The sequence below is a fragment of the Syngnathoides biaculeatus genome, chromosome 4 (genome assembly GCF_019802595.1).
Source record: "Syngnathoides biaculeatus isolate LvHL_M chromosome 4, ASM1980259v1, whole genome shotgun sequence".
NCBI classification, from domain to species: Eukaryota; Metazoa; Chordata; class Actinopteri; order Syngnathiformes; family Syngnathidae; genus Syngnathoides; species Syngnathoides biaculeatus.
The window spans coordinates 15,275,920-15,288,953 of record NC_084643.1 but is presented as its reverse complement, the minus strand read 5'-3'; the positions used below and the strand labels follow the sequence as shown (position 1 = coordinate 15,288,953).

Sequence of the window (13,034 nt, the reverse complement as noted above, 5' to 3'; positions counted from 1 at the left end):
CAGGAAGAAATAAGGAAAAAAATGGAATCCATCAGTCTGGAAAAGGTTACAAAGCCATTTCCAACACTTTGAGGCTCCAGTGGACTACTGTCAGAGGTATTATCCACAAATGAGGAAAAGTGGCAAAACATCCCAGTAGTGGACGACCAACTCAAGTTACTCCAAGACTGCGACGACGACTTATCTAGGCGGTAACAAAAGAATCTCAAACAACATCTAAAGACCTGCAGGCCTCGGTGGCCTCAGTTAAGGTCAGTGTTTTTTTTTTTTTTTTTTTTTTTAATACGTAATGTTCTCAGATGAGTCAATTTGGCATTATAAATACTTCTTGGTCATTTAAAATTAAGAATAATTCCTACCTAAAATTAAGTGATCGCGACACAGGTGTGTGTATTTGGTTGGGCACAATTCATCACGTTTAATTGCCGAAATCCATCAATCTTTTCTGGTCTTTTCAGATGGTATGCTATAGAATGATCTCTTTGAATATCTGTCTCATCTGTTGTGACAACCAACAGCACAACAAGTCTCGGGCATTGTGAATATTCTGCTCCCACAATGTCCAGCAGCTTTATTTGACCAGCAATATGGCGCCGAGAAAACTGTGACGTCACGTGCACGAGTTCCATGCATGGTGTCCCTAAAAATTTACTCAATTTTCGATGGGTTTTGAGAGTACCCCATAGTGTATATTTTCTTTTCCTTTGGATATTGTGTGATATACTGTCATGGTCCTGCCGGTCCCAGTCCTGGCGGTGCAGGTCCCCTGCACACCTGCGCCTCATCAGGGATAATTAGCCCCAGTATATATAGGACCCAACAGACGGTCTGGATTTGCCAGATCGTTGCCATCCATGCTTCGTTCCTGCACTTCCTCGTTGATGATCCTGAACCCCTGTGTACTGACCTCCGCCTGTCCTCCGACCAACCCCGTAAGCTTGACGCTCTTGATACTGCTGCTCACTCTGACTGACTCTCCGGCGTACGACCTTGGAACGAATAAAGATCTTCCTTTAACTGCCTCCCTGTCTACCAAGTCATGCATTTGGGTCTGCCCTAGCGTTCTGGTTATGACACATACATATAGTTCCATCATCCATTATCTGAGCTGCTTATCCTCTCAAAGGGTCGTGGGAGTGCTGGAAACTATGCCATCTTTCTTCAGGCATGAGGTAAGTTACACCCTGAACTGGTTACCAGAAAATCACAGACAGCTGCAGTTTTGCTCATTAGTTATCATCCCGGCAAGTCTAGTCTACTCCTAACTGCATGCCTGAAAATATTTCAACTGGTTTCCAGAAGTTTCCAAACACAGCTGATAACAGCAACCAATGGATTTGACAGGATTTCAAAACATTTCATCAGGAATTTCAAAACATTTATCCATCAGTTATCTGAGCCAATTATCCTCGCAAGGGTCACATGTGTGCTGGAGCCTATCCCAGCTATCTTCGGGCAGAAGGCGGAGTACACCCTGAACTGGTTGCCAGCCAATTGCAGGGCACATAGAAACAAACAACCACTTTCACTCACAATCACACCCACGGGCAATTTTGAGTCTCCAATTAATACAAGTTTTTGGTATGTGGGAAGAAACCGGAGTGCTCAGAGAAAAACCACACAGGCACAGGGAGAACATTCAAACACCACTCTGACGGGGCCGGGGTTTGAACAGCGGTACTCAGAATTGTGAGGCAGACGTTCGAACCAGTCTGCACCATGCTTACAATTTCAAGACATTCTCTTTCAATTTTGTATTTTTTTTTCTTTTTTTTGCTAGGAACTAATGTACATGATGGTAAAATGTCTTGTTATACAACTCTGTTAATTTATCAACAATGGCAGTCTGGGAATGCCAAACAACATCTGTAGTAGTTCATAGAATTGTTTTTTTCCAAGCCCGTTATCAGTTGTGGTCGATAATGTTAAACTTCAGTCCCGCAGGTGGTGGTTATTTGCATTACATAATGGTTTACAACATCGAAGCAACGACACAAAAAGGAGGCAAACTTTTGTGTGTGAAACTCGTAACATACATTTGACGCAAATTAATGATTGCATGAGTTTTGTAAATGAAGAAACCCACACTGAACAGCTTTATTTTTTTGAATGGACACTCGTTTCTGAGAATTTTGCATCCACTCCTCTTTGCAAGACCTATGATAGCCTGGCAGGGACCCCTTTTGGAACTAATCACTGTGAGTGCGCAGATTAGCCAGCTTTGCAACCCCCTGTTGCTTTCAGCATTTCTCTCATTAAGTGATGTGAGGCATTTTCAGCAGGGAATAATACAATATGGTGGCAGTGAAAATTTACGAGATTTAGTAAACTGAGATAATGACCTCCAGCACCCAAGACCCTAACCAAGATGAGTGGAAATGAAAATGGATGGGTGGATGAATTACTCCTACTGGTTTTAAAGTTTGATATGCTATTATATAAACTGTTAGTCATAGGTAAAAAGAGACAATGAGGCAGATGTGGTCATAATTGTTTATGTTTCTTTTGTAAGAAGCAATCACTTGTTTATTGATACAGACTTAACTCAACTTTGAAATGCCTTTAATGTAGTATGGCAGGAAATTGGATGAGTTCAATTTTTAGACACTGCAAGTAAACAATCACACAATTCCACCTATAGTGAGAAATGGGGAAGTGTTCATATAAGCAAGCACTATGTAATAATCAGATAGTTATCAAGCTATATATCATGAACCTTTTTTATGGGATTATGTAAAAACTCAAGGTCTAGATTAATAATAATTCCTGCGACCTTTGTGAGGGAGGAAAAGAGGCTTGGAAAATTGATGGATGAAGCAGAAAGAGAATGCATTACACTTTTGTGGTGCTTTTCTAGACACCCGAACATTTTATAATTGCATACATTATTCATTCACTGCACAGTTACACCTAGTCGTAGTAAACTACATGTGTAGTCACAGTGCGGTGGAAGCAGGGCTGCTATTCTGCATCTACAGCTCTCTGACCACCAGCAAACATCTAACTTAATTCTTTCCTGAGGAATGTGAGCTAATTGTCTTGACACTTTGATAGCATGGACCCGGACTGGACAGGAACCATCAAACCTCGGGTCTTAGGGCAGACTCTTTTCCTCTGCATCATTATCATAGCTGGATCAGCACTACATCAACTTCAGTATGCTTTCATAAATGTTCCTCTTTTTCTGTAGTGTGTCTTTAAATTTATTCTTCCCTAGGTAATCTTTACCTAGTGTGCTAAAATAAAATAAAAATTACAACAATTTATTGATGATCAATTTTCCTTCAAATGGTCAAAGCATATCACATCCCGAGCACAGCTAATTTGAATTACCTCATAGAATATTTTGTAAATATTGTCCATTTGATGCCAAAAACATTCAAATTTCAAGCATAACACATTATACATTTTAAAAAACAAGTTTTTTTGTTTTTCTTGATTGACTGGTATTACTACTTTAAGAATAGGAATTGTAATAACCCATATTCCCATGGTTAAAATCAATTACAAAGACATTTACAGTGGAACATCTTAGTTTGAAGATAATTCCTTGTGAAGTGTTCAAAGTCCAATTTGGTCAACCTCCAAAACATCTTTTTGCATTGGAAATAATGTACATGAGTTAAATGCATTCTCAACCTGCAAATAGTAAATTCATATTTTAATTCATATTTATGTAAACATTTGTACACTCTTTATTTAAAGAATAAAAAAATGCATGAACTTTTTGGTCGCAGTGTGATGGCATTGGAGGGAGTCGAGAGGGAATGAGAAAGTGCCAAAGTCACCCTCTATGATTTGATTGGGTAATTCTCCAGTAGCTTCTCCATTTATTCTATTATTTGTGGCCTTTGTTTCTAATGCTCGTTACTCCTTTGGCAACACTAGCTGCCTTTTATGACATTTTTATTCTTTAGGATAGTCGAAATAGTCAACTTTTCCATACAATACTAGTTAAACGAGCCAAAATTAGCATGCACCCTATTGTCATACTTGGCTTCCTTCCTTAAATCCACTTTGGTTCACAGAACTTTCTTTTTTCCTTTGCTACTGGTTGCTTTCTTTGTTTGGGCCCATGGCAAACAAAATACTGGAAATTAAAAAAAAAAAATCTTGGGAAGAACTTGCGAATGTGCATGCTCACACAATGACTGCCTGCTTGACTCAATGTGGGCAGTGAGTTGTCTCGGCACAACCCCATTTGCGTTCAGCTCGGTCTGACTCGGCTATGCGTTCAATATGGGTCCAGCCTTGCTTGGGCGTTCATACACCGACAATTGGGTCAAAGACTGAGGTATTTTTTTACGCTGACTCTTTGGATTCAAGTCTGATTTCTATGACCCCCGAGAGCTCCAACGTTCCACTGTACTTCCATTATATTTAATTAAAATGAAATTGAAAAGACTTAGGTCAGACAAGCCTTCCTGTGGGCGGCACAGTGGTTTAGCTGGAAAGCGTTGGCCTCACAGTTCTGAGGTGCCAGGTTCAATCCTGGACCCGCCTCTGTGGAGTTTGCATGTTCTCCCCTTGCCTGCGTGGGTTATTTTCAGGCACTCCAGTTTCTTCCCACATCCCAAAAACATAGACCATTAATTGGACACTCTAAATTGTCCCTAAGTGTTATTGTGAGTGAGGCTGTTTGTCTCTATGTGCCCTGCGATTGGCTGGGAATCAGTTCAGGGTGTACCCTACCTCCTGCCCTTTGACAGCTGGGATAGGCTCCAGCATTGCCCCTTGTGAGGATAAGCGGGTAATAAAATGGATGGATGGATGGATTGATGTCATAACCACAACACGAGGACGGACCCAAATGCACGACTCGGTGGACTGGAAAGCAGTTGGAGGAAAGTCTTTATTCGTTCAGATGTCGAAACCCAGGGAGTCAGTCAGAGAAAGCACTAGAAACAGGAGCGACAGACTTATGGGGTTGGTCAGGAAACAGGCAGAGGTCGGTACACAGGGGTTCAGGATCAGGAACGAGGAAGTGCGGGAACGAAGCATGTGTGGCGACCATCTGGCAAAGACAGACCGTCCCCTGTGTCCTATATATACTAGGGTTAATTACTGCAGATGAGGTGCAGGTGTGCGGGGACCCGCACAGCCAGGGCTGGACTGGCAGGACCATAACAGTTTCAGCGAAACAGCGACAGGGTTAATAATTTTATTGATGGGAAATGGTCCACAGCGGAAGAACCTTCGTGGACAACCACACGTGTTGTCCCACCTTGAACGGCGCTGCCCCTCTCCTCTTGAGATCCGACGCGGACTTATAGGAGCTGCCCATCCGCACCAGTGTCTTACGGTCTATTTCCCAGGTCCGCTTGCAGCGTCTCACTACTGCCAATGCGGATGGTACCGCGGAGTCGGTGGCCACAGATGGAAACAGAGAGGGAGGATAACCGTGAACTGTATGGAATGGAGCCATACCTGTGGAGGTGGAAGGCAGGGAGTTGTGGGCATACTCCATATATATTTTTCTGACTAGTCACATTGTGGGTACACATACATATCCAGGAGCTCCTGGGGGACTGGTACGGGGGTCCGGAGTGTGCAGGTGTTGGACGTCAGTGCTGTTTCCTGGTCTGGGCACCTGCCGTGGCGCAACTATCAGCAGTGCTGTCCTATTATTGGCACCTTGAGGAAGTATTTTCAGAGGCAAAGGCCAAATCCCTTCCACCGCACCGCCCATACGATTGTGCTATCAAGTTGTTTCCTGGCACCTCACCCCCTCGAGGGAGGCTTTTTTCATTAACAGGACCGGAACACCAAGCCATGAAGGAGTACGTGGAGAAGTCTGCAGCGGATTTAAATCCAATTGAGACGTTGTGGTGTGACCTTGAATGGGCAGTTCATGCGAGGAAATCCTTTAATATGGCGGAGTTAAAACAATTCTGCAAAGAGCTGGACAAAATTCCCTGATAGCGATGTGAAAGACTCATCACCAATTATCGCATACATCTGCTTTCAGGTACTGTTGCCACAGGTGGCAAAACCCATTATTAGATTATGAGGCAGTTACATTTTCACAGAAGGTCAGAAAGGCTTGGATTTTTTTTTTTATCCCTTAATAAATTTAATTTTCATTTGAAAACAGCATTTTTTGTTTATTTGGGTTGTTTTTAAGTGATATTATAACTGTTTTGAGGATTTGAAAACTTTGTGTGTGTGATATGCAAGCGCTTATGGCCATCCTACCCTGAGAACGCCCAATCTCGTCAGATCTCGGAAGCTAAGCACGTTTGTACTTGGATGGGAGACCATCTGGCAATACCAGGTGCTGTAAGATTCTCTCCCCGGCTAATTGTAGAGGGGTTGCGTCAAACAAATATGAGATGACCAGCTGTTGCGACACCTAATGGGATAAGCCGAAGGGAAAAGAAGCAGTGTGTGATATGCAAAAAAAAAAAAAACTGAACTCAGGAAGGGAATGACTACTTTTTACATTACATTACATTGTGTACTGTTTGGAAGCTGTACATTCACCACAAAATATTGTTTTAATATAGTAATTTCTTCAGTGTTGTCCCATCAAAAGATTAAATACTGTATTTACAAAAATGTGAGGGGTGAAGTAATATTTGCGAGATACTGCAGAAGGACCTTGATTATTTTTATGCCTAAATTGCAAACAGTGTCATACCTGGCAAAAGTATTTATTAGATGAGATTACATGATATTAAATTAGATTAGATTATGGAAACTGTATATAAATTATATTTGACAATTGGACACTAAATTGTCCTTAGGTGTGATTGTGTGTGCAACTCTTATGTGGTCTGACACTGGCTGCCAACCAGTTCAGGGTGTACCCTGCCTCCTGCCCATTGACAGCTGGGATAGACTCCAGCACTCCCGTGACCCTTATGAGGATAAGTGGCTAAGAAGATGGATTGATGGATTGATGAATGGATGGATGGATAGATGGATGGGATGGATGGGATGGTTGGAATAGATTACATTAGATTAAGAACATTGGAATTGATTATAGAGCTTGTGCAGCTAGTCACCAAATCCCTGGCCATGTTGGCGGTCAAACATAGCATTGTTCAATGCTAAGTCCATTGAGACGAAACAAAAATATGTTTTATAGCATGACGCCCAGAGTTTTCTTCAAAACCGTTAAACTTTTAGAAGGTGATAATAAATGGTGGTACATAGAAAAACGAGAGACACTTGGCACAGAAGACATTTTTTTTATGCCAAAGTTGATGTTTTTGGCGATAACAAAGTGGACTGTTAATTCGCTTCCTCTTGTCTTGGACAACTTGATATACACATGTATCTGGTGAGTAAGTCGTCGAGATCTACACAGAAAACTTCAAAAGTGTACAAAAGTCTGGACGCATACAAATACTTCGTTGCTGGATCTGTTCTCAATCAGGAATAAATCCCACATCGTGATGGACCCACTCAATACCAATGACCCCTGGTTTTACATAAACTCACATTCATTAACTATGATTGGGAAAAACATTTCGGACAGGGAGTCATCTCCTCTGTACACTGAAGCATATTGCGGCCACACGCACACCCACACACACACATCTCTAAACCTTTCTGCGACAGACTTTTTTTTTTGTTTTTTTTTTTAAATACGTAATGTTCTCAAATGAGTCAACTTGGCATTATAAATACTTCTTGGTAATTTGAAATTAAGAATAATTCCTACCTGAAATGAAGTGATCGCGACACAGGTGTGTGTATTTGGTTGGGCACAATCCATCATGTTTAATTGCCGAAATCCATCGATCTTTTCTGGTCTTTTCAGCTGGTATGCTATAGAATGAGGTACTTGAATATCTGTCTCATCTGTTGTGACAGCACAACAAGTCTTGGGCATTGTGAATATTCTGCTCCCACACTGTCCAGCAGCTTTGTTTGACGAGCAATATGGCGCCGGGAAAACGGTGACGTCACGTGCACGAGTTCCATGCAGGGTGTCCCTAAAAATGTATTCAATTTTCAATGGGTTTTGAGAGTACCCCATAGTGTATATTTTCTTTTCCTTTGGATATTATGTGATATACTGTCATGGTCCTGCCGGTCCCTGTCATGGTCCCTGGCGGTGCAGGTCCCCTGCACACCTGCGCCTCATCAGGGATAATTAACCCCAGTATATATAGGACCCAGCGGACGGTCTGGCTTTGCCAGATCGTTGCCATCCATGCTTCGTTCCCACACTTCCTCGTTGATGATCCTGAACCCCTGTGTACTGACCTCCGCCTGTCCTCCGACCAACCCCGTAAGCTTGACGCTCTTGATACTGCTGCTCACTCTGACTGACTCTCCGGCGTACGACCTTGGAACGAATAAAGATCTTCCTTTAACTGCCTCTCTGTCTACCAAGTCATGCATTTGGGTCCGCCGTAGCGTTCTGGTTATGACGGAACGATCTGGCCACGACATGGACCTAGCCGACTCAGAAGCCATCCGCCGCTCTCTACAGATCCAGGGCAGATGCCTGGCTGAGCACGAGACTGCTCTTCAGGTGACCAACCAGAGACTTCTCGAGATCTGTGATATGTGTGATTAGAGCCTCGGTTAGCTTCTCAGGCTAGTACCGCTAACGCCACGTCGTTGGCGCCTGCCACAGTTCCTACCTCAGTCCAGGTCACTCCGATTACCCCGCCAGTCGCGCAGTTTCAGCCGTTCGGGGCCACACCTCTCTCCTGGCCTGATCGCTTTTCCGGCAACACCGGGAACGTCAAACCCTTCCTCGCCCAGTGCGACATCCACTTCGAGCTACAGGGTTCCGCATTCCCGACGGACCGCGCACGAATTGCCTTCGTCATATCCCACATGACGGGAAGAGCAGAGGTGTGGGCCACAGCAGAGTGGAGTCGTAACTCTGAAACGTGCCACTCCTAGACCTCCTTCGTATGTCCCATGATGCAAGTTTTCCAGTATGCCTCGCCGGAACGCGAACAGAACCGACGTTGATTAAGCTACGACAGGGGCATCGTCGTGTTGGAGATTATGCTATCGAGTTACGCATCAGAGGAGCCGAAAGTCGATGGAATGAGGATGCGCTTCTTGACGCCTTTTTCCAAGAGCTTTCACTGCAGAACCGCAGTCACCTCATTGCAGTAGATCTGCCTATCTCCCTGGATTCGCTCATCGCCCTATCACTCAAGATTGACCAGAGGATAGTGATCCAGGGACAAGTGGATGCGCTACGAGAAGGAGAACAAGGCGCGTCTGGGCTTGATGGTCCGGCAGAGAAACAACTGCGATGTCGGCGAGAGGGCCGATGCTTCTACTGTGGATGACTGGGCCACTTAATAGCCCACTGTCCGGTCAGGCCCAAGCGCTCAGCTCTCAAGATCACGAATACGGTAAGTGTGAATTACAATTACTTCAAGGAGCCTGGATCTTCACCAAGTTGGATTTATGAAATGTGTACCATCTGGTACGCATCAGAGAAGGGGACGAGTGGAAGACTGCCTTTAATACACCAACAGGCCACTACGAGTACCTGGTGATCCCGTTTGGCCTGACTAACGTGCCAGCGGTGTTTCAGAATTTTATTAATGATGTGCTAAGGGAGAGACTGAACAAGAATGTGTTTGTCGACCTCAACGACATTCTGATGTTTTCTCCGGACGAAGCTTCCCACATCAAGCACGTCAGGGAGGTGCTGCAGCAGCTACTATGGCATAAACTATATGTCAAGGTGGAAAAGTGCGAGTTTCATCGACCTTCCGTCACATTTCTGGGATTCGCATGGAGCCCAGTAAGATCGACTCAGTTCTCCAATGGCCCAATCGCAGTGAGGTGCAGAGATTCATCGGATTCACCAACTTCTACCGCAAGTTCATCAGGAACTTCAGTTCCATCCCTGCTCCCTTGCACGCCCTCAGTTCACTCCGCAATTCATTTGAGTGGGATGTGACTTAGGTTGAGTTTCACCACAGCTCCTGTCCTCATCATGCCAGATCCAGAGAGGCAGTTTGAAATGTTGAAATTAAAATAAATGGTGCGTTTCAAAAATGCCAACAATGAGTCCTACTCTCAATCCAATTGAAAATCTTAGGGTGGATTTGAAATGTGCTATTGGGGAAAAGAACCCTGCAAATGTTTATGACCTTGAACAAATTCCAAACGTAGAATACGACAAACCCACTTGTGAAGTACAAAAAGATTGTAGATGTAGACAAGAAACATTTGGAGGCTGTCTTTGTGGCTAAAGTGTGTGTGACTCGATATTAAGGGGTGTCGATATTGCTGTACATGCTGTTTTCGTTTTTTTTTTTTTTTTTTTTTTTTTTTTTTTTTTTCCGAAATGACAAAATCTAAATTGGAAAAAAAGCAACAAGTTTCTTTGTTAAATTATTTTGGCCCTCCAATTCAGAGATTCAAATGACATGTTTATTAAGTTTCCATTTCCATAATTTATGAAGATATTGTACATGTTATGCAAAAAATGAAGGGGTGCCATGAAGCAGCAAGAAGGACGGTGTTGTGATGACAAACAAACATGTCGTGTTGTACTCAACATATAGAATAGATCCAGGTGTCACGACCCATCAAATCGGAGGTAGGACCCAAATGCAGGAGTACACGGGAGACGGAGAGGTAATTCGGGAAAAACGTTTATTGTTCCAAGGTCGGGGATCGGGCAGGCAGTCAGGTGCAGTAGCGGTAGTCGAGACATCGGGCATAGAGAGCAGGTCAGTGAGCAGGCAGGAGTCGGTACACGGGAAATCTATCAGAGCAGGCAGAAGTAACAAAGGCGTCAGGCTTACGGGGTCGGTCGGAGAACAGGCGGAGGTCAGTACACACAGGAATATGATCAGAGATATGGGAGTGCTAGAACGGGGCATGAACCGCTACGATCTGGCGCCGTCCCAATGGTCCTATATACACCAGGGCCAATCAGCCAGCATGAGGTGCAGGTATGTGCCTCCCAATCAGTGCGACCATGTGGGCACCCACGCAGCCAGGGCTGGACCGGCAGGATCATGACAGCAGGGCCATAATCTGTTTTCAACATGCCTTTGCTGAGTGATTTATGGGTTTCTTCTAAATGTGTGCTTGGGATCTGAAACTATCAACCATTCATTGTTTTGTGATGTGGTTATGAAAGTAAACCCAAGCAAAGAGGAAGGCTGAGTTAGGATTGGCAAATATTATGAATAGTGTCATGAAAAAATATTGGTCAGTCTCTCAATTTATCTTAGTTTTGCATAGTTTACTCCTTTAATGTTTAAGATCATAAAAAAATGTAAATATTGGATTGGAAAATGTGGAAAACTATTCAAAGTTACCTGGCCCTCTGTGGGAAAATAATGGCCCCCTAAACCTTATAACGGGTTGGCCCATCCTCAGCAGCAACAACTGAAATCAAGTTTTTTCTAGAACTGGCAATCAATCTTTTACAGTCTCTATGGAGATATTTTGGTCCACTCTTCCTTGCAGAATTGTTGGAATTCACGAAAAATGGAGGGTTTCCACACATGAATGGAGTATTTAACATCACGCCACTGCATTTTAGTCAGATTATTAGATTTACCTGCTACAGAACCCGAGTATGCTTCAGTTTGAGGTCATAAACTGAACATTCTCCTTGAGGATTTTGTTTTAAAGAGCGTAATTCATTATGGATTAATCCATTAATCACTGCACGTTGTACAGGTTCTGTGAAGCAAACAGACCAAGACCATCATACTACCACCACCATGCCTGACTGTTGTATGATGTTCTTTTTCTGAAATGCTGTGCTACATTTACACCGGATGTAACACACACACAAACACACCTTCCAAAAAGTTCGAGTTTCATCTTACCACTCCAGAGGATAGTCTCCTGAAAACCTGGGAATGAGTCAGATGCCGTTTTTTTTGTTTTTGCAAAAAAAATGAGAGCCTTTATGTTCTTTTTGTTCAGCCATGGTTTTCTCCTCAGAACTCTGTCATGGATGCCTTGTTTGCCCAGTCTCTTTCTTATTGTTGTGTCATGAACATTGACCTTAATTGAGGCAAGGGAGGTCTGTATTTCTTTAGAAGTTGTCCTCCATTCCTTTTTGGCCTCCTGGACGAGCCATTGCTCTTCTCTTGGAGTAATGTTTGTAGGATGCTCACTCATCGTAGGGTTCACCACTGTTCCATGTTTTCTGCATATGGGGATAATGGCTCTTCAAAGTAGAGAGAGAGAACCTGATCCATCACCGAGCCTTCATTGGAGTTTTTTGATGTCCCCGTTTGATCAGTTTCCCCTCCCCACGTCATATATGAATAAGGGAAACACTGATCTGAAGAAAAATATATTTCGGAAAAATGTTCAAAAACAGCTACTACCTTTTAAAGCACCAAGATTGGATTATGTTTTTCTCTGTTCTTGTTGTCTTGTTTTAATAATTATTACTATATTTAATTATAAAAAGTTTCCAATTTCACATGTAAACTCCAACTGTTACTCTATAGACGTAGTCATATACTTCCTTTTTTAAATAACTTCAGGAATGTTGCTCACAACTGCAGGTTTTGTAAATCATGAATGTAATACTTTCATACCCTGTATTGTCTTCTCGACTGCCCTTCCAGCTCAGGGATGTGTGTGTGCAAGGCTGGAGTCTATGGACCGAAATGTGACGAGTGCCACCCAGGCTTTTTCCACTTCAGCAGCACTGGATGCCAGCCCTGCCAGTGTCACAACCAAACTAACTACTGCCATCCACAGTCAGGTTAGTTTGCTGATAAAAGATGTTGTGATATGTCATGTTATCATAAAGAATTACAGTTTAGTCATCAATCCTTGTAACATTAAATCAAATTATTTTCCTAAATCTTAGCAGGGACTCCTAACAGTGTTTTGTGGATGTAATGTTTGGTTCAGGTGGCACGGTGGCTCAGCTGGTAAACCGTTGGCCTAACACTTCTGAGGTCCCTGGTTCAACCCTGGACCCGCCTGCGTGGAGTTTGCATGTTCTCCCTGTGGCTGTGTGGGTTTTCTCTGGGCACTCCGGTTTCCTCCCACTTCCCAAAAACATCCAACATTAATGGGACACTCTAAATTGCCCCTAGGTGTGATTGTGA

At 43.3% G+C, this 13,034-nt stretch overlaps 1 protein-coding gene across 5 annotated transcripts in view; it reads left to right on the top strand.

Moving 5' to 3' along the window:
• LOC133498860 (multiple epidermal growth factor-like domains protein 9) overlaps positions 1 to 13,034 on the top strand; it is a 93,492-nt gene that overhangs the window by 24,946 nt on the left and 55,512 nt on the right. For all 5 annotated transcript variants that reach the window (XR_009794481.1, XR_009794480.1, XM_061816062.1 and 2 more), the window contains exon 3: positions 12,543 to 12,682. Coding sequence is in view for 3 of the 5 variants with exons in the window: in XM_061816062.1 (XP_061672046.1) it covers positions 12,543 to 12,682 (140 nt within the window). In the remaining 2 variants the exon portion in view is untranslated. The remainder of the gene's footprint in view (positions 1 to 12,542; positions 12,683 to 13,034) is intronic.